Here is a 27,074-nt window from a genome sequence, read left to right on the forward strand (position 1 = left end):
CTAGATTTAAGACATTATTCATGTATAATGCAAATGATAACTCGGCTCTGTAAAGTTTATTCGATTGAGCCTGTACAAATAAATTAATATAAAAAAAAAAAAAAAAAAAGGCTTAAGACAACGTTCCTCGAGATTCTCTTGACCCCTGTGTAGTCTACTGCACTTTTCAGAAGTCCTCAGAACTTCTAAAAGTTTCCACAATTTCCCTCAAGTAAATGGAACTGTTTTGAAGTTTTCGACCCTACCCGAATGCTCACGGAACTTCCCCTAAACTTTTCAAGGTGATGCAATTCATTCAAATTCATTCAAATTTCGCACAGTTGTTGGGGACTTCAATGCGAATCGAAAGAACTATGGCGAGTAGGGGGTTGATAAGTTAACCCACCCTAGTGCACACCCTTGTATTGATACATATTTGCACTCGTGATACGTGTTTTCATAGCTGACCCAGTAGTGAGATGGAAACTGAAAATCCCGTACCGTGAATAACAATGCAACGCAAATGTAATTAAAGTTTTACGTTGGCAGTTGATGAGTGGGACTTCATTTCGAGCCGGTAATTTTTGGGTGCTCTGTTTTGCATGGAATTGAGCACATTGTCCTGCAACATTGTTGCTCAGCTCCGGGCTCTCTGCGAAGCACTTTGATTCCACTGGAAACACTAAATCATAGCTCAGCCGTCCAAAAATATCCGACCGCAAAATTGATAACCCTAATCGAAATAGTTTTCACCCCACGTGGGAAATGAATATTTATGCGATACGCAATTTAAACAGCGAAGCCACACCGCGGCTAATGTACGGCGGCAGCCATAAATTTCTACACACACACACACACAAGTCGTAAATACGACGACTAATATTTGCATTCGAGACAGTGTTGTTGTTGTTGTTGCTGTTGCTGTTCCCGTGTTAGCTTACGTTAGGTTAAAGATCTAGGCAATGCTTGCTGCCGGTGAGAAAAACAGGCACTACAGCAAAAAGCATTTTCCCTTCCACTAAACACACTTTTCATCATCGTTCCCATCCAGATCCGGTGGTGTTCTGGTATGGCCGGCAAGACGAAATGTGTGCATAATGTATAAATGTATCGGAGCGATTGCAAGAGGGTCACATTTTGGCACAGGTACTATTGCTGTTTTATTTGTCCATTTCTAGGCTCACAATACGTGAAAATTCAAAATTTCCGAGCTAGCGACATCTACATGTCAAGTGATTACCTTCCGTAAAGTATTCACTTGCACGCAGATCTTGCTCGAAAGTACATTTTCGGACCAGTCTACCGGTTCTGCGAAGGCATTCAAATGGTCTGAAATCGACCCCAGCCTGCATGCAAATGTTGTGAAAATGCTTGAGTGCACCCGAGTTATGAACGATGTGTAAACAATTTTCCTCGTTGTTTTTAGTCATCCACAGCTGTGTGCTGTGCTGAGGGGTATTTAGAGTGGTTTTTCCTTGCCGTTGACAGAGAAGGAAAAAGCTGCACCGGGTTCACCCTCAGAAGTGGTGGTTCCTACGTTTGCCTACTGGTGGTGAATAAATGAAATCACCACACAAATCATAAATACTGTGCATTAGTCATATTGGTTAAATTAATTTCTGCTCGTGTGTGAATTTATGTCGAACTTTAATTTGCATTGCCTGGAAGCAGGAATTCAGTGGGGCAAATTTCATATGTGCTTAATTGGTGGTTGGATTTATTAGCTTATACTGACTGCACATATCAATGGTTGCCACTCCGTGATTGATCAGAACCAGTGAAATTGTACCATGAGTGGGGTTGGGAGGTACCTTACATTCTCATTGTACATGTTTCAGTGATTCCATACATTACGAAGAACAATAATGGCGCTAGCCACGTCCTTCCAATCAGGTGGGAGTAGCCAAGGAATATTAGAGCGACCATTGTTGTTTAGGGGACCGTGCTCAAGTAACAATAATTGTGGTTTGCCACAGGGGATGTCACAAGCGCCGACCAGTTGGCAGTCCGGCCATGCAATAATGGAATGGAGCAGATTTGATTATAGATACTTTTGATTCCATAGATAAGCGGAGACAAAGTATAATGTAGCCAAACGAACTGTCAGTTAGTGTAGCCAAACGAGCATGACGTCATCATGGTGTTGTTTGAGGGAGAAGTATTGTAATATTATGAGCACAAAAAGCTTTCCACACTCCACATTCCGATTTATTTCGCGGACAACGGAAGAAGAAAAGATAAAGCAAACCATTACTCGGTTCATTGTTGCAAAGATTTGCTTTGCATTTCATTTTGAATTTTTACGCACGAAACAAAACAAAACTGCACAACGAAAAGCTCTATGATGGCATGAACTTTTTTCACGGATGCCAGTAAGATCATTTATTTTTCAGGGTTGCCAAAACAACGTTTTGTGCCTCCACTTGTCTATGGAATGTATAGTATCTATAGATTTGATAATAGAAGAGTATCAACGTTTGCACCAGCTCTGGGACGAACTGTCAGCGAACATAGAACGTAAATAGAGTGGAATATTATTATATGTGAATATCGAAACCACAGACAAACAGACATAACTCTCGCAAATAGTTCATCGAACAAGCATTTAACGGACAATATAAAAGTATCGTAGTTGGTAGTACCGCCACCTGTGGCGCGCATAGGCAATTCCCTTGCGTTTGACGTTTACACACTACCGCCATCTGTTCAGCGCAGTGCCCACCACAGTGTACTCAACAGATGGCAGTAATGTTTTAGCGACGATGTTTTACAGTGAGAAATATTCAATGTGTTATGTCTGTTTGTCTGTGTCGAAACTATTGAAACTACTGCTAAACGTGGTTGTTGTTGTTGTTGTTGTTCTTTATTAGTGACATTTTACATCCTGCGGATGCATTCATGTCAGTTGAATTGGTTTTTGTGTAAACAGTGTGTGGGTGTGTTCAGAGTGATGTGAGGGGGAGTGTTAGTGTTTACGATACAATTCAAAATTCACTTAGTTTTCTTATCGTTTGCTCGTTTCCTTCCGTTCTGGTTCATCGTCTGCATGCTCATCTCATGTTTTACACTTCTTCTCCATAAATTTCTTCTTTCGTTCTTCTATATATATTCACCATCTTCATTCTTCATGATCTTCCATATATCTTCTCCACATTATTTTTCGATATCTCCGTTCCTTCCTTGCGCTTCATGTTTATCTCCATTCTTCTGCATCTTCATACTCATTCACATCTTCTGTCGTACGTTCGTTTTCTGCTTCTTCTTCATCCTTTTTCACTCCATCTTCTTCGATTTCCATTCAGCATCTTCTTTATGAACTCACTTGCTTTCAACATTCATCGGTAACTTTCTTCCACTGCATCTTCTTCCATTTCCTGTCCGACATCTTCTTCCATTCAGACTTCGTTGTTTCTTTTGCATCGCTTGCTTTTTCTTCATCCATTATTTCGGCGGTCTTCCTCCGCTCCGTTTTCTTCCTTCATCCTGCACTTTCCTTTCCATTCTATCTTCGCCCTTCAAAGCTTTCGATAAAGTTTGGTTTCATGCAGAAACTTCAGCAACCGCTTCTCAGAATCCTCGTCGTTGCGTAACGCCGTAAAAGGCTTGTGAAATCGATTCCGTATTTCATCCTGGCCGCTTCAAATGTCCTGCAGTGCAGAACAATGTGACAAACGTCAACAACGGTCCCACAGCATTCACATGCTGGCGGAGCTGTTTTCTTCAATGCGCAGACGAGTGAGTACGCGTTGATCGGCAGAGCTGTACTGATCGATCCACTTCTTCGTTTCCCTTCAGCTTGACATCTGTCAATTGTGCCCAACGTGTTCCCCATAGCTGACGAAAAACTTGGTTGATGTTTTTGATGGAATCAATCCTTGGTACGGCGACGTTGATTGGTGGACTGTTTCGTGCTTCACTGGCTAGATGGTCTGCTTCTTCGGTACCGTGAATTCCGGCATGACCAGGGATCCAAACAAGGAGGTCGAAAGACAGCTGACCGAATCAGACAGAATGATAACACATTCGGTTGATGCTCTCGCAGCGATGACGGCCGACTTGATTGCAAAGGCCTCCGCCGAAAACACGCTACATTGTGACGGAAGACCTATTGCTTGCTGAATGCTGCTGCTAAATACACCTGCTCCAACTGTGTTCTCGCATTTAGAACCCTCCGTATAAATAGCTAAATCACGGTTAAACCGGTTAGCCAGCACGATGGGACGCACTGTATTAGCGGGATCTCCAGCTTTCACCTGCCGTTTCACATCCCAAACAATATGCGGCTTGGGTTCATATCACTCTCGGTTGGCGAGACGTGTCCGTACAGCGATGTTTGGAAGCTCTACATCAACCACCGCCAGGCGATCGGACGCTCGTTCCACAACTAGAAGATCGATATTCCTGGAATCCTTCTCCATCAAACGAATTGCTGCACGAATTATGGCTTGCATAACCATTAAATCGAAGTGCCTGCTTCAGCCATAATCGCTGCAATCGGACTGGTGACGTACGCCCTTGAGGAAAACCGGACCATCCGGTTGTAGATGGGTGCAAGAGTCTGTACCACCGAATCCTTCGTTCTACTGACGAGGCCGACACCGTAGATAAGTCGCGACGCGATTGCTGATTCGATACACAACAGAGAATCGCGTTGCCCTCGCGGAAGTTCAACCCCGATCATCTTCAAGATCCGCAGCCTAGAGTCGCACATGGTTTTGAATATCTTGCAATGGTGTTTGAAGGACAGCGACCGGGCCAACAACTTTCAGTTGATTCGTCCTCGGTACAGCTGTACGGTCGATGAATGTATCGTTGCTGGGTTCTCGACGGGCGTTGGGACTGCCGTAGAAAATTTTTGATTTTGTCGCGGAAATTGTGAAACCGACGCTTTTCGTAACCACCCCAGCCATCAATCGTTCCATTATGCTTATGGAAAGGCACCGGTTTGTGTGCGTAGGTGCTGGGGAAATATTGGAAAGTTAAGCGTGTCACCGAGAAAAATATCCTGCTGAATTTGACCTCGAAATGCATACAGGTGCGTGTGGTGGACGGGGTAGAAAACAAATGATTCTTATGCAAGATTGAGGGGCACCGAATATTTTTTTGCCTCAATCGGATGAGCCCAGAAACCGAGATGGGAAATGACAGGTGGGCAGGAACTCACCGTCTCCCAGTGTTGGTGAGTTCTTTGCCGTTAATGTTCACGAAAAGTTCACTATTTTGCCATACAGAAATTCAAAACAAAAATTTTTATCTGCGGATTTGGACAGTTTTTGACCTGTTTTATACGACCGGAAGGTGTATGCTGGTCACAAATGCCGTGCCAAACTGATTTCCTACGCAATCAATCAATCTTTGATGTGAATTTCGCTAATAAACACGAGGAGCATTTCTTATAGCAAAACTTGCCATAACAAAATGGGCGGTTCATTTTAGTAAACAAACTAACACTTCTTCCGACTGTGTCACCTCTCTTACTCGCCTAGGGTGTTGGACAAGCAAAAACAATGAAACAGTGGAAGTTACAGAGGTGCAGGAACAAGAGGTGGTGGAGATGGAAGAAGCTAAAAGATTATAGTCAGGAGATAAACGTTTGACAATGGAGCACAGAAACATCAACCACTTGCACTCTAGTAACGGTGGGTTGAGTGTGATTCTAAACTAATCAATATAATTCCCTCCCAATAAGAAATAGTGTTTATTTTCTTTCAATTGCTAAATTATTCAACGTCGCTCGGTTCCGCAAAGCTTTTTTTTTCGAAGACTGTTAAGCCTAACCCAATTATCGACAGAAAAAGACAACATCGGAAACAACCTTCACTTACCTTCCCGAATGCAGACAGGAAAATGTCATCCAAAGCCGCAATCCAACTCAAAAGCAAATAAAACACCAGCCATTTCATGATTTCAGATTGTTACTTTTTACAGTGTGTGTGTGTTTTTTTTTTGTATCTCTCTTTATTTTCTATAACTTTTCCCTCCCGCGCTCACTTTTCCGATACTCTCCCCGGGTTTGGTTTTTGGTTTTCTTTTACCTTTTCTTTTAAAACAGTTTTTCATTTTCATTAAAATCAGTATTTTACCTCGAGACTTACATTCATTGGTAATCAATTAAATTAGCTTCAATCAACATTTAACATTAGTCTGCGACTCTTGCTCACAGTGCCTGTGGTTTTTTTATCTTTCTCTGTTACATTTTGGTTTGTCTATGAATGTCTTCTCTTTTGATTCGCCACCGATTCCGTTTCGATGGTCGTCGCCGTGATTCTCTCTTCATTAGTTTGTAAAGATTTATCTATTTGTGAGTGTGTGTGTGTGTGTGTGAGAGTGCATGGCAATACCATCTTGCGTCTTTTGATTTCCGGACCTCCGTTCTGGTGGTCCAATCATGTTTTGTTTTTCTTCGCGCCAAGATTTGTGTGGTTCACTTTACTGTTTACTTTTCCTTCTCTAAATTTCAATATTATCTATAGTTTGGTTTAATTTTTTTTTGATTTGTAGAAAAAAATAATTTACAAAGTGTTTTTCTTGTTTTGTTTGTTCATTTTCCTTATGATAACGATAACTCCGAATACTTTCGAACCGCTTCGCATCGTCTTCAAGAATTCCAGTCAATATGTACGGGTACCTCAGATGGATGATTTACTGTTTTATTCTTCATTTCTCTAGGTGAGATTATCTAACGATTTTAATGAATTTGATTCACTATTAACTTGACTTCTGATTTTGAACCAGATAAAAGCTATGACTGAAAATATCCAGAACAAACATTTGAGGTGATTTGTTTCAGTTTCAAACCAATGAGAGGTCCAACCGAAGCACTCTGATCTACTAGAAATTGTAGTGATCCACTTCTGGTGTCGTAAAAGTGCTATTTAACATATGGTCAATTGCCTTGCCTGGAAGCTATTGATGTTAGTATCAATAACAGCACTTGTTTAAGGATCAAACACTATCCTTTCTGCAGCGATGATGCCTGGTTGGTGGCCTCTGCCGGTCGTTTGAAATGATGGGAACAAATACACTCGTCAACGGTGGACAATGGGCGAGGGAACAGTCGGATATGGTCAAAATTTGGTGCAATATTCATCAAATAGCTTTATATTTTGTAAGCGATTGCAAATTGATTGTTGAAGTTGAATATAGAATCTAGATCGAAATAAATATGCAATTATTGCTCTGTCAATGATCCATAGATATTTTGGGATGCTTAAAGATTGGTGTTTGTCACATTATTTCAAGATATCATATGGTAGAATTTCATTAAGTTTAATTTAACGCAACAGAATGAGAAATTTAAGTCTTAAAAATTAAGTTCACCTCTAGATTTTTGAAATTTTGTACAGATATTTTCAAGAACTTTATGACGTTAAATATTGCCTTGAATGGTTCCAGACCAGTTCCACGCCAAATGACGAAACGGAAAAACTTTACCATCGCCGATTTGCATGAAACTTTGCATAATTGTTTGCAATGGGCAATGGTTCACATTTTTGCAAAACATCCAGCCATATTGGAACTCAGACGTAATTTCATCTAGAAATGACATTTCCACGCCACAATTAAAAAAAATCAATGACGTTATTTTGAAAATTTTACAAGATCCAGCATGGCCGAATTTTATAAAATATTTGAACCAATGGTTGAACAACTATCTGTTCAACAACTTTCCCAGATATATGATCTCTAATTATTACACTAAAATCAGAGCCGATTCAAAGAAAGCTCACAGACCCACAATTCCACGATTCCACAATTCCGCGAAAAATTCCGAAGAACTGACATCACTGCTCGAGTCGCAACCACATAAATCAATCCAGAGTAGTGAACAACAACCAGAGTGAGTTCGTTTTCAGTCTTTGAGTGGACAGTAGCAGTTGTAATATTCGATAGCATCTAATGTCAACAATCAATACGAAAGTAACGATTTTAAATTGGCTCACTACTTGACTAGCCTATGGTCCCAAGCAAACGATTAACGTACCCCATTCTAGTCGAAATTCTAGTACTACGCAATGTTTGTTTTGATTCGCTATGAAAGTTTGACAGATAAAATGAGGGGTGATTGGTTTTCCTATGTTTCGAGGGCTGAATCGATTAGCTTGGGACCGAAGATAGTACCAGAGCTGAGCCAAAAAGTTGAGCACGTTATTTCGGGACCTTCTAGTCTTAGAGTTACCTCTATGCTATTGTTTCGTTGCGCTGTGTTCATTGCCAGCATTTAGGTTGCTTTAGCCGTTGCCATTGGAAGCAAACATGTGTGAAATTAAGAATACCATCAAGTTCAGATTCGCCAACGAAAGTGCGAAACTCACCATGAGTTGCAGTTTCGTGAAAGCACCGGATGCGAATCTCAATCAGATGGAAGCAACTTACCGGATTGTGGAGGAGAAAGCACTTCTCGTGATGTTCTAGTCAGAAGAATCGACGTATTGACGTTCACCGTAATTTTCCATCATGTGAGCGGAAAGGCAGTGGAGGTATGCATGTCATATGAGGAGGTGTACGTTCTACAAGTGCGTGTTTACGATTTACCACTGGACGTTCCTGACCGCGATCCTGACCGCGATCCTGACCGCGATTCTGACCGCGATCCTGACCGCGATCCTGACCGCGATCCAGAACGGGATCCTGACCGCGATCCTGACCGCGATCCTGACCGCGATCCTGACCGCGATCCTGACCGCGATCCTGATCGCGATCCTGACCGCGATCCTGACCGCGATCCTGACCGCGATCCTGACCGCGATCCTGAACCGCGATCCTGACCGCGATCCTGACCGCGATCCTGACTGCGATCCTGACCGCGATCCTGGCCGCGATTTTGACCGTGATTATGACCACGATTTTGACCGCGATCCTGACAGCGATTCTGACAGCGATTCTGACAGCGATTCTGACAGCGATCCTGACCGCGTTAGTGAAATACGGGAAAGCTAATCGCGTCTTCGGGGAGAAATTCCTTGCAAAGTTGGCTTCAACATGTACACATGTATACATGAATATGAAAAAGAAGATTTCCTCCTTACTGAATTTCTTCACTAGGAAGGGAAAAATATTCTATGACTGGAATAAAAATAAATTATCTTTATGTAAGCAAGCTTGCAAACGCTCATTACAGCTAAAATGCTATTTTTCGGATTTATGAAGCTATGAAATATTTTAATGATAATTCTTATTTATAAGATGCAAGTAGAGCAGGTAAAGTGTGTGTATCACATATAAAACCTGTCAATTTAGCATTCTGAGGGTCACAATAGTGATTAACTGTAACGATGAGCAACGTGATGAGCGAGCAATCAGCGATCATACCATCGCTAGCTGTGACCTTCTGAAAGCAAAATTGACAAAAAATTTATGTCATACACAAACTTTACCACCTATTCTTGCTTCTTACAAATACATATTACCATTATAGTATCTCATAGTTTCATAATTACGAAAAATAGCATTTTAGCTGTAATGAGCAATTGCAAGCCTGTATGTAAGACAAAGGGACACGGAATGACAACAGGGATCCGGGTCATTTGGCCGAATATTATTTGGCCGATTGGGTCGTTTGACCGAATGCTGTTTGGCCGAATGCCGAACAACAAAACTCAAAAGAACATCTCATGTTTGAAAGAAGGAAAAATCTCATATTTTTATTAAACTCTGATTTGTCTGTCTGATTTGGCTAAAAAAAATACTAATTGCATAACTAAAAGATCATCGTTATAAGCATAAATAATTCATCGACAGTATGAAATTTTTAGTTTTATACAATATACAATTTAACCGAAAATCCCATATTTATAATACCATATTATAATAACATAATTGTGGAAAGTAAAACAAAAGTCCACAGGACTGCCATTTAGGTTCCAGTAGTGTTCAGAAATTGGAAATCTCTTTCGGCATTCGGCCAAACGGCATTCGGCCAAACGGCATTCGGCCAAACGGCATTCGGCCAAACGGCATTCGGCCAAATGGCCGGACACCCTACAGCATCTAGCACAACACCAGCAGAACGGGGAACACAAACAGGACGAAGAAAAACATCCATAGGACGAAGACAAGAAATAGCTCGGCTAGCAGTACCTATACTGACTGGTGCAGGAGGAGCATCATTGAAACAGTATGGTAGAGGTGGTAAAAATGTTGGTAGCGACTTTTGGAATCGTAGTGGTATGTAGAAGCCGGAAATAGATGTCGGGCGCCATTTTGAAATCCAAGTTAACTTGGGGTTCCGGTTTCGGAAAAACTGGGAAATACTGTCAAATATCCCACAGTATGTGAATGTTAGGAATCTTGGAGACGTGTAGGGACCGGATATCGATGTCTGACGCTATTTTGAAATTCAAGATGGCAGCATCCGGTTTTCGAAAAACTTGGATTACAGTCAAATATCCCACAATATGGGTACTTTTGGAATCGGGGTTAAGTGTAGGGACCGGTTACCGAAATGATGGCTTCCGGATACAGAACCATGGGTAACCACTGTCACTGTCACATCCCGTAATATATAGGTACTTTTGGAATCGGAGTGGTATGTAGGAGCCAAAAATACATGTCCGACAGCGTTTTGGAAATTCAAGATGGCAGCTTTCGTTTTGGAAAAACTGAGAAATACTGTCAAATACCCCACAGTATGTGTATTTTCGGGAATGGATTGACGTGTATGGATAGGAAATCCATGTTTGAAATCATTTTGAAATTCAAGATGGTGGCTTCCGGTTACAGAAAAACTGGAAAATATTTTGAAATACCAATATTTTGAAATCGGAGTGGCATGTAGGAACCGGTAACGGCTATTTTGAAAACCAATCCATCTGGTCAGAGAAAAACTTGGAAATACTGTCAAACACCCCACAATATAGGAATTTTTTTTAAATCGGGGTGAAGTGTAGGGACCGGTAACCAATGTCTGACACCATTTTAAAATGCAAGATGGCGGCTTCCAGGCACAGAACAACTGCTAAACACTGTCAAATACCCCGCAATATGGGTACTTTTGAAATCGGAGTTGTATGTAGGAGCCGGAAATAGATGTCTGATGCCATTTTGAAATCCAAGATGGTCCCAACAAACAATTTTAGCTGCAGATTAGCTTATACAGCCAAAATTTGCCTTATGCAGCTAATTTTTGCCTGTATAAGCTTAGCTGCAGCTAAAATTGTTTGTTGGGGTGGCTTCCGGTTTTGGAAAAAACTGGGAAATACTGTCAAATAACCCACAGTATGTGTATTTTAGAAATCGTGGAGCCGTGTACGAACCAGAAATAGTGCCAGCCCAGGATCAGGACCAGAAATACTGCCAAATACCCATAAATATAGGTATTGTAGGAGCCAGAAATAGATGTCTGACGCCCTTTTGGAAATCTAAGATGGCAGCTTCCGTTTTGGAAAAACTGGGAAATACTCTCAAATACCCCACAATAATCGAATTTTTGAAATTGCGTGGACGTGTATGGATTGGAAATTCATGTTTGACACCATTTTGAAATGCAAGATGGCGGCTTACGGTTAGAAAACAACTTGGAAACACTATCAAATTGGCATTTTTGGAATCGGGGCTGACACCATTTTGAAATTCAAGATGATGATTTCCTGTTTCAGATAAAAATGGAAAACACTGTCGAATACCCCACACTATTGACATTTCTGGAATCGGGGTGACGTGTAGAAATCGGAAATCGATGTCTGACTCCATTTTGATACATCAAAACTTGAAAATACATTAAAGACCTAACAATATGGGTATTTTTGGATTGGGGTGACGTGTACGGACTGGAAATTTTGATTTTGATTTTGAAATCTAATGTGGCAGCTTGTGGTTACAGAAAAACTTTGAAAAAAAAAATATTGTAAATTCCCCGTAATTTGGGTATTTTTGGATGTACGACACCATTTTGAATTTCAAGATGGCGGATTCCACATAAAAAATACACATTTGTAAATGGGGAATCACAACTAATTTAAGAAAAAGGGATATTTTCATGAAAAATTAAACAAATTTATTGAAATTACTTTCAAATTACCTCGCTGCTCATTAAAAGTATTTTTTATAAGAATTATATAACATCATTTAAATTTTATGTGTTAAGTCATACAAAACTCTGAAATTAGAAACGTGCATGTTTTGTTCTCTTCTGAAGTCTTCTTATATGAATTTGCTTCATCTTAGAACAATTTTTATTTATTTCCGTATGAGTTATTCGTGAAAAATCGGCGATTTACGTGTTTGTTTACAAATGAAATTGCACCCAAATCTCAAATTACTCCGAAAATACTTATTTTTTTTAATCTGAAACTGTTTTCACAGAAAGACAGGCTATTTATCTGGAATTCGTTCTTACATCCCAAGTTGAGCACTTTCACAAGAAAAATATTATTTAACATTGTTTTTTTTTTGTAATTGACGATTTTCAAATAAGTTATTTTTTAGCTTTTTCATCAACAAAATAAATTTAACAAAGAAATGAGTTGTAGAACATTTCTTGAGTTTTAAAAGGAAATCAATAAAAAAAAAACACATTCCTACACTGTAAAACAAATGTTTTAAAGTTCTAAATTGATTTTCCTCAACACACTCGTTTTTAAATTCTGATTATTTTTTGTACAGAAAGACAGACTATTTATCAAAAATTCGTTCATACATTCCAAGATGGGAACTTTAACAGGAAAAAAGTTATTCGTGAAAAAATGGAAATTTCTCATTTCTGCACTGAAACAAAAATGTACACTTGGCTTAACTTGCTTTAGTAGTCCAAAGCTTTGCACCAGAGGTCTGGGTGAAATTTATTCGCTTTCATATTGTAAAATTTCATTCAGTGCGAAAACGAAAAAGTTTTCATGGTCTAACTTTTTTCCTATCTTGGAATGTTATAACGAGTTGTAGTCTGTCCTTCTTTAAAAAAATGATCAGAATTAGAAAAGATGGAGTACATGAGAAAAATCAATTAAAATCTTAAAACTTGGATTTTAAAAAGGCGTCAGACATGGATTTCCAATCTCCACATGTCACTTCGATTCCAAAAATACCCATATTGTGTGAAATTTGATAATGTTACCAAAAAAACTTTTTTTTTTCACAAAGTTAATCCAAAATAAAAACGTTTTACGCAGGGATTCGATTTACGAACTCCCGGTTGGAGGTTCCAGTGGCCGCTATCTCATTCTCATACTTTTTCACAGATTAGTCAGGACAATCAACAATACCTCAATGAGTCCGGTAAATCATCAAGATCTAAAGTTTTGGATGCTTTGGAGACTCAAGGATATTTTCGGAGCACCACTATTTATCTCTAATGATGAAGCTCTACGGTTTTGTATGTCAAATTAATTCAAACTTTGTTAAGCCTGTTCAAGAACTGAACTTCAGGCTAATTTGAAGACCCTAAAATACTTTGTCATTACCACTTTGAAATTATGGAGCTCCAAAAATCATTGTAGTCATCGTAGATTACCGTGTTGAGTCTTCAGAACTTCAAGTTCTTAACTCCAGGATAATTTGAAGAACCAAAATGCCTCATCATTTCAACTATTTACCTCTTGGCTGTTATCTAAATGAGAACACTGACTTCCACTTCTTTCGGATATAAATGTGACCACATTTTGACCTCCTTATCCCACTGTCCACCTATCCCACTTGCACATTGACCCGTTTTTCCCCCCATTTAACAAACACCAATAATCAATCAACAAGAGTTCGGAAATGGGTGTGTATGTGAGTGTGATAGAGCGTGTATTAGATGAACAATGAAAAGAGCACCAGGAAGTTGCAGTAATGAAAGCCCACCGTGTCCGCCCATTACTTTCCTCCACGAGGGGGGCGGGGGACGGGGTCACTGCTGCCCGTGGGCATTACAAATAAAACATTAAACAATTTCACCATCATCACCGTAGTAGTAGTAGTAGCCGTCGTCATGGTGGCCGTCGCCACCGTCGTCATGGTAGTCATCATCCATCACTGCCGTCATCGGAAGTTGTCCTCGTTGTCGTTGTCAGTCAGGGCAGGAGGAGGCAAAATGCAATCAAACACGCATTTCACTCATGGCCGCTTGGGGCAGTTGCTGTTGCTGCTGCCCTTTGAGATTTTGTAGTTGTGTCCCGGGATCATGCTGCTGCTGCTGCTGTTGTTGCTGCTGTGAGTGAGAATGCGAATGCGAATGATGCTGATGCGAGTGTTGGTGGGCGGCGATGCTGGGAGGTGGCGGCGCGACCCCACCCGGATGCTGCATCGATGTCGATGATGACGAGTGAAGTGGCAGCCGGTGCTGTTCCGGTGAACTATTACTACAGGATTGCGGCCTGCCGAGGGTGGCCGCCGCGTTCGAACGCATGTGGATACCGATCGCAGTTCCGTTTGGCGGTAGTTTAATTTGTTGAGCCTCTAGAAGTAATTAGATAATGATAATGTTTGGTTTTTCGCTTGGATGGCGGGTTGGTGGATGGGTTGGTTTGATGGGTTGGGGATGAGGAAACGTGGGAAAGTCAGTGAGTGTTCGGTCGGGCACCCTGCGGACACGGCAATCATTTGTACCTAGGTAGAAACACACGTATCTGCCCGGAAACCCACCATCGACCATTCGGTCCATGTCGACGCAGAGGAAGAGCGCAAATTGAAACTGACAAATTTCGTTGGGTCGTAAATTTCACTACAGGTTCCGACAGTGATAAAATTGTTACCATCAATGAAGGTAGAGCCGGACAGGAACAGGGACAAATAAAATATGAAACTACATATCTCTTCCCTCCCGGCCAGGGCAGCATGACAACCGGCTTTTGTGGGTTGGTGGGTCACTAGGCAGCTGCTACACTACCAACCCTGGTGGTTGTGTGGGCAGTTCGGTTTGGATTAGGGCTATACACAATCTAATGAGCTTTGAGGTTTGAGAAATGAAGTCTGGCGTTGGCAATGATGGGTTGTATTTTTTCTCTCTGCTGACAGGACATTTGGGCCCAGCTGAGCATACCATCAAAGGTGATTTTTCATGACAAAGTTCAGACTGGGTCCGGCACTCCAGGTTGGCTTGAGTTGGAAGCTGTAAATATGTCGAAATGGAATGTTGAGATAATCCTGGAACCACAAAAAACTTGTGGTTTACAGTTTGTTGAGCAGATGTCTCCGCTCTCCGCAGATCGACCTCTGATGTTTATTTCAGCTGGATTTGATATAACTGTTTCCTATCAGTCAAGACTGGAGTAAGTCAAGTCTACCTAAAATATTGGCGACTCCCATAAACCATCTAACTGTGAGGTGCTAAACTCTATTTGGAGTGGAATTCTGTCCGATGATTATCCAAGTACAGAGTTGACCACACATCAAACAGAACGGCAGCTGTTTATTCAGACCTGGGCGTATGATAATCATCTGTAAAAACTAGTATTTCGTCAACTGGTTAATGGCTATAATTCCCAGCATGGAGTCATGGGCAGAAGTTTGCCTCCAGTGTGTTATTTTAGTTCGGAGACCAGTAAAGTATTTAGGTAATTCGTCTTTCAGGCTTATTGCTTATCGCATCGTGACAAGACAACATGTGTTTATTAAGGCTCATTCGTAGTAGCATCAAATTCCAAAATTCTTTTTTTTACAGAAGAATATAAGGATTCACCATTAGCAGTTACTCAATTGAATAAGATCTGACCATGAAACAAGCAACTCATAGGATTCCCGGTCAACTTCGAACTATTATTATCCCACGTATTTTTACTGAAAAGTACCAACACGTCAAATGCGTGAACAGATATTTTACAGACGGATCTCGTCTCAGTGGATCCACTGTCTTCGGTGTCTTCAATGAAAACTCTAGCGCCTTCCGCAAACTTCAGGAATCTTGTTCCGTTTATTTTGCTGAGCTGGCAGCAATCAATTTCGCATTGGGCGTTGGTTTCTTATGGGTTCCACTATTATAGGAACACTACCGCAACTATAGGTGCACAGGAGTGAAAATCTTAAGGAAAATTAATGATTTTCTGTAATTTTTGGGCTAATTTTAAGTTTGAAATATGCAAATATGCTTTATTTTAGGACAACTACCGATGAAAAATAATCTTATCCGGGTTCTCCTCACTATTCCGGCACAACCTTCAAACCGCAACTATAAGTACACCACTATTACTGGAACACCTACGTATATTATGAAAAATTCGATAGATATTTTGAAAAAAAATCGAGGGTTTTCTAAAGAGAATTTCAATCTGATAATAGTTTCAAAGGAATTTTAAGGCGGATTCCAATTCGAATGATAGTATCTTGCGAGTCATGAGAAAGATTCGAAGAAGAATATCAAAGAACTTCTGGAAACATTCCAAGCAAACTTTTTAAACGAAGTCTATTGAAATGATTAAAAAATTTCAAAGAAAGTTATAAAGAGCATCGAATTTAGACAGAATACCTAAGGAATACTAAGTCAAGTTCCTAGGAAATCATCAGGAAGTTCTTTGGACGATTCAAAGTAAATTCTGGGCATAATGACAATTATGAAATCTCAAAACACATGAACCACCTTTGAAGAGTTTAGTCAGTGTGCGGGTATACATCCACAGATTGAAGCATCCCATCGACCGAACAAACTCACTCGGCAGGCCACATATGTTAGCCGTGGGCCGTTGGATGAGCACCACTGTCTATCTAGTCCATATATAAAAGTTAGGACAACATTTCAAAATGAATGTGAGTGAGTTCTGAACTGAACTCTTTACCGTAGGATAAGTCTTGTCCATATGATTCAAAGTGCACTTGGAATACCCATATTACGTATTTGAAGCAAAAATGTCAACAGAGGATCAACTTTTTCAATTGGCGGCACATGGTGGGGTGCTCATCCGGGAGACCTTTCTGCTTTCTCTCGGCAAGAAAATGTCACCTAATAAAATTGGAACGCTGGAATTATTTTTAGAACTCTTCTTGACTTTTACTCAGAACAACTTGGAACTGAAATTCCCTTAGAGTTTAAGAAGAATTTCCTCAAAAAAAAAATGTTCCTGGAATGAGCTAGAAATTATCGGTACTCCCTTGAAATTTTCCTCAAAATCCCTTTGGAATTTCACTCAAAATTTAATTTTCTCTGTATTCTTTTCGGAATTATCTAGGAGCAATCTGCAGTATTCACTAGAAATTACACGCAGAATTTTCTTGTAATACTCCCCAGAAATTCTTTGGCACTGTCCTCAGAATTCAATATTCTTGAGGTTCTTCTCGGATTTTTTTAGAACTCTCCTAAGAGCTCTTTTGAAATTCTTCTCAGAAGTCCACTGGAATTATAATTAGAGCTCTTCGTGATCTCAGAACACGTTGGAACTGAAAATCCCTTAGAAATTACACTCAAAATTGGATTTTCTCGGTATTTGTTTCGAAATTGTCTATTGAACTATTAGCAAAATGTACTCAAAATTATCTGCAAAATTTTCGTTGAGTACTCCCAAGAAATATTTTAGAACTGTCATAAGAATTCAATATCCTTGAGGTTCTTCTGGGAATATTTAAGAACTTTTTTTTTTCTCAGAACACATTGGAACTGAAATTCCCCTAAAGCTTCAGAAGAATTTCCTATGCATTCTCCAGAAAGTCTTCCCAAAATGAGCTTTAAATTATCCTCGGAACTCCCTTGAAATTTTCCTCAACATCCCTTTGGAATTTCATTCAAAATTTGATTCCTTCTGTATTTTTTTCGAAATTATTTTGGAACTGTCTGCAGAATTCACTAGATATTATGCGCAGAATTTTCATGGAATCATCCCAAGAAATCTTTTCTTTTAGAACTGTCCTCAGAATTCAATACCCTTGAGGTCCTTCTCGGAAATCAAGTTTAAGTTGTCCGCCCATTCACCAAATCGTTGTAGTTTTTCTACAATAAATGTTCAATAAAGCTTGCCCCTCCATTCACTACAACGGTGCAATTTTTACTTCAGGCCTCTCCATGCAGCAGATTGTTGCAAATCTTACACCAGAAATTTTCATTTAATGCGAACGATGCAAATTTACCATGTTCAATAAAAATTGCTTCTCCAATCTTCTAATTGGTGCAGATTTCCTTTTTCCATTTTCCACCAGACATTTTCAATATGGCTTGCTTATCCTATCATCAGAATGTTGCAGGTTTTCCACCAAATAAAGTTTGCCCCTATTTTTAGATTTTTCATCATAACTACAGCAGAAATTATTATTAAAGTTTGTTTCTCTATTTAGCACAAGGGGTCAGCCAACTGTACTCAGAGTTAATATTTTTGCAGCGAGTAAATTTGAGTAGGTCATGATTACTCAAAGTTGATCAAAGTAGTCGCACAGTCATCAACAAATATGAATTAAAAACTGTTTTAATAAACATCAACTGTCAGAGTGATCTTTTTCGTAATATTTTCATATATTGATAGTAATATTAACCATGCAAATTTAATTCATTTACAGCACATTAGCCAGATATGCTAAATCTTAAAAAAAAAATGTTCAGGTTGTGTGACGTTAAGATTATCCAATCCAAATGAATCAATTCACAAATCCGCCTAAACTGCTGCGAAACCGTGTGAGGGTCGCTACGAGATATTTTAGCTTGGATTGGATGATTAACTTGGAGAATTGTAGAGTCAAGCGGAAGCCTTTAGGTAAGAGTGGAAAATAAAATAGAAAACTATCTAGATAGATATATTGCTCCACAGAAGATGCCATGTGAACTCGTTGTCGAAACATCCAGAAAGGTGTGCATAATGATGGACGTTTAAAGCAAATTTGGGGTCTACAATTGTAACTGTAAACTACAGTAATTCAAATTACATAGATCGAATTTATGAAGAAGGAAACTCAATATCCTTCTTGAATTTGCCTAGCATAAAGTTTTGAATAAACAAATATGCCTATACGATGAAAAGCTTCTTTTCCATCGATTCCGTGACAAACTTACTAGAAAATGGAATTTCTTTTAATTAATATTCCAGAAAACCACGTGAATCCAAGATGTGAATCAGGCATTCGTAAATAAATACAAAGGTTATTTTCTTAGTATCACTACACTGATAAACAGCAAAGATTTTATTTATATGATTTCACACATAACTTTCATAAAACGACCCACACATAAATGTTAAAACCAACATATGAACGTCATGTGTCTTACTTATGCCAACTATGTGTGCCCCAAATGAACAGCATGTTTAATGGTACATAGTAAAACACTATGTGCGAGCACACATAAAACTAATATACACTCGATGGAGAGTGGAATTTCAAAATGAAGACCGAAAACTAGTTTGTGAATGTTTAGTATTTTGATATTCCAGAAGAACAATTGCATAATTATAAGGTAAATATGAGGAAAAATGTTGAAACGTATATTTAACTGTAATATTTTCAGAACCAGATGAAATCTGCTCCTCGATCTTAGCTGGCTGCTGCAGAGAGAGATGGAAGAGCTGCCCGGTTAAAACACGGATCCGACGCACTGCACAAAAACCCACCAGAATTGGATTGGTGACGAGCGGTGCACTTGGAATGGGAATCGACAAGCCGAATATTTGATTTGTCACAACCTCGGTCGCAACACCATAAGCACTGTGCGATCAGTAGAAAAAGTGCAGAGGCTGAAACGGAAGATTACTGTAAATCCTGAACTATCTCGGCATATAATGAAGCGATTGGCAATACCCGAACATGAAAGCATCCAGAGCTCAAATCATGAAGAACAATAATATTTTCAATTCGGTGTATAATTAATACATACACCGAATTGCTGTTCCGATGAACATGAAATATATGGAGAAGCTTTGAATTTAGAGTATTATATCATTCTGGTTAAAAATTAAATCCATCAATTTCAATATAATAAACAATAAAAAGTATCAACAGACAAATGAAATCTATTCAACACTACCCATAATGCCCATTTGTGATCACACATAAAATTAATTGAATGTCGATTGGAAGCAATTTATGTGCCTCACACATAAATTTCATTTGTGCAATCACACTGCAAAAATCTATGAGTGTGGCACATAAACGTTATATGCACAATTTTCTCAGTGTAAGTTATAGTTATGATGATGCCACATGATGTTATACCAGAGAAGTAATGGGTTACCTACAACATTTTTTAAACGATTTTCGATGGAAAATCTATGTTAAAAAAAAAATAACCAGTAGCAGGCATGGCAAATCATTTCATGCATTCCTATACATTCACTTGCCTCTAACTTTTTTCATCAACAGAATTCCGTTTAATAATATATGAAACTTTTGTAGGTTTTGATATTAACTCTAACTTTTGTCGTTTACTCAAATCTGTACCTCTTATGCATGACGAACTAGAGCGGACAGAACTTGTTACTATCTTTCAGAGAATGTAATTTACATTCACTGAAAAACATTGGTAAGTTCTGTTCGTTCCGGTTCATCATGCATAAGATATACAGATTTGAGTTATTCAGAAAAGTTGTAGCTTATATCAAAACCTACAAAAGTTTCACACATTATTTCATGGAATTCTGTTGATAAAAAAAAGTAAGAGGCTAATCAATGTAAATGAATGCACGAAATGAATGTTAATGATTTGCCATGCCTGACGAGGAGCATTACCTAGAATAAAACTAAGATTTTTTTTTTGTAATATTACTCTGTTAGAGATATTATGACAATTTAATTTACTATTCTTAGAGACATTAAAATACTTGGATTTCTATTACGAATGCAACACTCTAAACTACGATTACCTAAAATTATTGGTTATTTTACCGATAAAAATCGTTACTTTTTACATTAAATTATGACATTTTTAACGTTAATTATTGGTAATCTCTAATAGCCGATAATTTAGGTATGTGCACCTTCTTCGATTATCGGTAATTTTTACCGATATCTAGGTATTCTTTACCGACTTTTAAGTATGTGCATCTCAGCGTGAATCTTCTCCATGTTGATGGTGATCATTGAATGATGATTGTCTGCATTCAATTCAGGTGTAAACTACTTAGTAAGGTTTAACAAAAATCTACGAAGATTAAGGGATTTGAGGGTAGTGATCCAGTATGATACGTCAATGGATGGTGATGGGTTTGAAACTGCTGAAATGTTTCCTTCGCCAAACATCTGACGGCGACATTTGGGATACAAACACGTACACAAACAGGTTGCTGGGCTACCGTCCATTCAATAATGAGCAACTCGAGTTACTCAGAGCTACTCAAAATTAACTCCATATTACTCATGATTAAAAGGTGTCTTGCCCCTAGATTCAGCAGAAAGATGCAAATCTAAGACCAAAATTTTTCCAAAAAGCTTGTCCATCCGTTCACCAGAACGGTGCAGATTTTCCACCAGAATTTTTCAACTTAGCTTAATTTTAAATAAAGCTTGTGCCTTCATATACCAAACCAGTGCAAGTTTTTCACCAGAAATTTTCCGTTCATTTCATTTATCAGAGCGTTGCAAATTATGCACCAGAAATTTTCAATAAAGCATGCTCCTCTATTCACTAGAACGGTGCACCAAAAATTGTCAGTGAAGTTTGTTTAACAATGCACCTTTGTGATGCAATTTTCAGGCTTTGCCTCTTCATGCACCAGAATGCTGCAAATTTGCCACCATAAATTTTCGATGAATCTTGCATTCATCAGAACAATGCAAATTATGCACCAGAAAAATGAATAAATCTTGCTTCTACCTTCACCACAGTGTAACGAACTTTCCACCAGACATTTTCAATTCAATGTGCACCTTCAAATTTCTAGCGTGATACATTTTTTTTCCAATTTTCATTTTGATTAGTCCCTCCATGCACCACCTTGATGATATTTTACACCAGAAATATTCAATTAAAAGCTTTTTCTTCGATCTATTATCACGAAGGTGAATTTGTTCAACCTTAAATTTACCCTCTTCTTCAAACCCTACATGAACCACCTTGAAAAAATAAATTACACCAGAAATTTTTTGTATGCACCACTGTGGTGCAATTTATTGACCAAAAAATTTCATTGGAGTTTGTCCCTTCATGCACCTTTGTGGTGCAATTTTCAGGGACCATCTTAAAGGAAGTGACGCAATACAAAGTTTTCAGTGCTCTTATTTTATAAAATGACGTTTTTACTTTTACTAAAAAGTACCAACACGTCAATTGCGTGAACAGATATTTTACAGACGGATCTCGTCTCAGTGGATCCACTGTCTTCGGTGTCTTCAATGAAAACTCTAGCGCCTTCCGCAAACTTCAGGAATCTTGTTCCGTTTATTTTGCTGAGCTGGCAGCAATCAACTTCGCATTGCGGATGATTTCCAACAGTCTCAGTTCGATCGAGGCTATTCGATCGATGAAACAAGGTAGGCACTCATCTTATTTCCTTTCAAAGGTAAGGGAGCAAAGATCATATATGCCTTTGTACGGGTCCCCTCACATTGCTCAATCCCAGGCAATGAGAAGACGGACTCTCTCGCTAAGGTGGGCGCGCAGGAAGGCGAATTGTATGACAGGCAAATTTCACACGATGAATTTTACCATTTAGTGCGTCAGAGTACCTTTTCGAGTTGGCAAACCGATTGGGACAATGGAAATATTGGACGGTGGTTACATTCAATTATTCCTCGAGAGCGTGGTTTAAAACAATGGGCTTAAGTTGTGACTTCATTCGCGTGATGAGTAGACTTATGTCCAACCACTACTCGCTAGATGCGCATCTCAATTATTCTATTTCTCGTGGACAGCAACATCTGTCGGTGTGGAAAGGGTGCAGTTACGATGACATCGATCACGCAGTTTGGCAATGTACGGATAATGACGCTGCCAGAGAGCGACTTTTGAATACCCTCGAGGCCCAAGGAAGACAACTCTACAGGGTAGGCCCAAATAACTGACGCACTTTTTTGCTTCAGTGTAAAGTTCTTCTGGATTATGCGAGAGCTATCTGGTGGCTAACACATGAAAGAGTGACTGATTAAAATGTAAACAAACTACTGTGCGCTATATTACATTAACAGGAAGTGCCTCAGTTAGAGATGGATTTCAAAAGAAAAAGGATTTTGCAGTTGCATTTGGAGGGTAATCGTCCCTACCAGATATTGGCTGAGACCCGGAAGGAAGGAATATGTCGCACATTAATTGACCGGACGTTGAGAAGATGGAGGACGGAGGGGACCATCGTTCCGAAGAAAAAACCTGGTCGTCCACGCAGCGTACGCACTAAACAACTTGTGAAGGTAGTACGAGAACGAATTCGACGAAATCCTTGTCGCTCGTCATATAAACTCGCTCAGGATCTGGCGGTTTCCAGGAAAGTTATCAGATCAGTTCTCAAAGACGATTTGGGATTGGTGCCGTACAAGAAAAGAAGAATTCATGGACTTTCAGAAGCTAACAAGAAGAACCGAATTATTCGCTGTCGTGAACTGCTTCGCCAGCACGGTGATTCCTTGATCGTGTTTTCGGACGAAAAAAACTTCGTATTGCAGCAAAGTTTCAACGCTCAAAACGACAGGGTCTATGCAGCGACGATTCAGGATATCCCGTCTTCAATTCGCGGAGTTCAACGATTCCAAAATCATACTTCTGTCATGGTGTGGGGAGCGATTTCTGCAGAAGGTCGTCTACCACTGCTTTTTATTGACAAAGGAGTGAAAATCAACGCGGCTTACTATGTAAGAGAGGTTCTGGAATACCATTTGAAGAAGCATGCTTCAACGATGTTCGGTAACCGCAAATGGGTGTTCCAGCAGGATTCTGCCCCGTCCCATGGAGCAAAGATTACCCAAGCATGGTGCACCGCAAATTTGCCAGATTTCATTCCTAAGGAGTTATGGCCAGCTTCTTCGCCAGATGCAAACCCTCTGGATTTCTCTATATGGGGAATCATGGAAGCACATTTTCGGGATCTTAAGCCAATGGGTATAGAAAAATTCAAAGCTACTATACAGAAGATATGGGATGAAATTCCCGAAAATCAGGTGCGTGCCGCTTGTAATGCCTTTCCGAAGCGACTAAGGGCAATAGTTAAAGCAAAAGGCGATAGAATCGAAAAGTAAACATGTACATTTTAACTATAAAATGTAATAAAGAGAATAGAACAGAACCATTAAAACCATTTGTCTTTCCTTGGGAGATCCGATCCTTAATTCATGCGTCACTTATTTGGGCCTACCCTGTATATCCCTATCAGAGACGTGTTGGGTACCCGCGATCTCTGCTATATGCAATCGATTTATGTGTTTCTGCAAATGTCTAGTATAAGAATTTAATTCGTTTGTCTTTTGTATCTCTTTAATAGTTTTTGTTTGTCCTGTCCCCCCGTCTCGATGAGTCTCATCGTCGCCCACTGATCACCATAGCCGGTCGAACTCCAGACGAATCTAGAACCACACTACCATTCATACTGGCGACATCGCTCTGATGAGACAATGAAACCCTACCCCAAGCTCCTCCCCTTTTCCTATCCTTCGACAATGTACCCCACTAACCTCAGGTAAGCCGCAAGTATTCGACCCAACTCCTACTAGACATAGAATTAAGTGAATTTTGTTAAAAACAAAGAACAATGAACTATCGGCTCCGTAAAGCTAACGCGATTGAGCCTCACAAATAAACGAACTAGATTAAAAAAAAGTCTTGTCCATCTGAACGACTTTACCGAAGACGACAATCTTCTATCTAGTCCGTATGTTAAGATAGGGCAAACTATGAAAAATTTATGTCACACTAGCGTCACCTGGGATCGGTTGATGTAGGGAAAATACTGCACTCCACAGTGTTCATGCTGATATTCAGGACCGATCACTTTCTGCTTAGACATTAAACACATAGGCAACGGTAATTATCCACTAATTATATTCAAACATAAAACAACTACATATATTTTAATTAAATTACATATATCACAAGTAAAGGGCCACCCACATTAGGTCCGTATGCGTTGCGTTGACGTATATTTGACAGTTAGACAATAGATTTAGCTGTTACTTTGCCGCAACGCGTCGGATCCGGATCTAATGTGCGTGGACTTTAACAAAGAACGCGTTAAAATTCTGCACGGTAGCCTATCCATCTTCCTTGGATATCTAACCGGCACTGATGATCCAATTAATTAGCCGGCGCCGGTGGTGTAGTGGTAAGCGTGACTGCTTTCTAACACCCCAATGGGTCAGGGTTCAATCCCAACCGAGGTCGGGGGGATTTTTCTGAGGCATAAAAATCTCTGGTCACGTCTTCCTTCGGAAGGGAAGTAAAGCCGTTGGTCCCGGCCCATGTGTGTTGAATGGGTGCGATATCCTACGCAGGTGTGGAAGCTGCCTTTCTGCACATTCGATTGCCGTCAATGGATGGCAATCGATGTCCGTCGGTGATTGGCACTAGATTGCGGAACAGAGACCGACGTTAAATAAAGGAAAGATCCAATTAATTGCCATGATCGTCGCTGTCTTTGGATGCTGGGATGGCTGAGAACGAGAGAACCTTGTTTCTCCCATCGCTCCTGTTGCTACTCTCCAACATCCTTCTTCTTCTTCTTCTTATTCGCATTTCAAGCTTATTGCTTTGCGCATATTAGCTTATTGCGTGCTCTCAACTTAGTGTTCTAAATGCACTTCCACAGTTATTAATTGAGAGCTTTCGATGCCAATACCAATGCATGAATTTGTATATTGTGTGGCAAGCACAATGCATTCTATGCCCAGGGAAGTCGAGAAAATTTCCAACCCAAAAGATTCCCTCGACCGGACCTGGAATCGAACCCGCCGCCTCCGGCTTGGTAATACCGTGCCTTTACTGACTAGGCCCCCAACATCCTCACCCACCCTGAAATCCCTGATTTCTGAACTTTTATCATGGTCCGCCTTGACTCGTGGTTCGTCCATCCGATATTTAATCCACCCTTGCAATTTCCAATCCCTATCCTTGTTCCTTGCTATGTCCTATTCCTTTACTTCCTTCAACCTGGTTCAGTCCATCCACTCGTTGGAGATCGGAGATGAACAAATGCGTTGATACTTTTTATTTTATTTTTTTATTTTTTTTTTATTATTATAGTCACTTTTACACTCTTGGGTCATTCGTGACTTGTTCGGGGGTGAGTTTTCAACTCGTGACTTTGGCGTGAGAGGTATGGATGTTAACCACTACGCCGGGGTCGCCCCCTGCGTTGATACTCTTTTTTACACCCACCTCTCGAATTGGTTTCAGCTGTGGTTACTTGAAGATGGTTCGGTTGATTTCAATTGAATATGTCTTCGCAAAGTGCAACGGAAATCCTTAGTCTTCTTAGCCTTGTAGGTTTTTTTGGTATTGATCACGATCGAATTATTATCGAGCGTTGGTTGGATCCTATTGACATGCGTGTAACTATTATCCTGACTCCCTTTGTCAGTAGATGAACCCATCAAATCAAATATGTTGTTGGTGTTGTAGTGCGAGTCGATTGTCTTCAGCATGATTGACGGCTGAGCGACTTAGATGCGATTCGAATTCCTATGCTCCTGATTCCGTTGAACACCCCTAGCGTTCATGGCGTGATGAATATCCTATATCAATCGGATTGTGTTGGTATAGACCTCAGTGAACGTCCTTTGTTCATGAGCGTTGATAGGATTGGTGGCTTACAATCAGAGTTGCGACCTATCACAATCACGATCGCCAAACAGCTGATGGTAGTAACGCTTTGTACATTCCTATCAATGTGCTCGTCGAAGCTCTCTCCATGACCATTCATCAAGTTGACGAAAGAAGTAAAAAGCAACTGGTGAATGTCGTCTTCGGTTGTGATCCATCACCGATCTGATCATTCCCGACAATCACGACACTCATCTGTGCTCGTTTTCAAGCAGTTGCTGCTTTGCTTGCTCATGTGAGTGTGTTGGTGAGTGAGACCAACAGCTTCCGTTTCATTTTGCCTGCTTTGTTTGTAACTCACACAGTGGCGCCTGCCGAGACGAACTTGGAATGTGTAGGCATTGTTTTCATTTTCTTCTGTCGTTTCGCTTTTTCGCATGATCGTACTGCAGAAGTCTTCACTGTTTTCGTCGTGCTTTTCATCATCAGCAGCGAGTGTAACGTTTTGCTTGTGAGCAGCGACCATTACTGGTGGTTGTTGTTTGCCATGGCTCTAACTCTCACTGCGTGACAAAACGATCTGTCAGCGATAGTCGGT

General features: G+C 40.0%; 1 protein-coding gene across 1 annotated transcript in view; it reads right to left on the reverse strand.

Moving 5' to 3' along the window:
• Nucleotides 1–13,519: 13,519 nt before the first annotated feature.
• Nlg4 (Neuroligin 4) overlaps nt 13,520–27,074 on the reverse strand; it is a 63,915-nt gene continuing 50,360 nt past the window's right edge. Inside the window, exon 7 of the mRNA XM_065223529.1 lies at nt 13,520–14,352. Coding sequence (XP_065079601.1) covers nt 13,994–14,352 — 359 coding nt within the window. The 3' untranslated portion in view covers nt 13,520–13,993. The remainder of the gene's footprint in view (nt 14,353–27,074) is intronic.

The sequence above is a fragment of the Ochlerotatus camptorhynchus genome, unplaced genomic scaffold (assembly GCF_037179485.1).
Source record: "Ochlerotatus camptorhynchus isolate MF236.1 unplaced genomic scaffold, CSIRO-AGI_Acam_v1.1 ptg000193l, whole genome shotgun sequence".
In the NCBI taxonomy this organism is placed as follows: domain Eukaryota; kingdom Metazoa; phylum Arthropoda; class Insecta; order Diptera; family Culicidae; genus Ochlerotatus; species Ochlerotatus camptorhynchus.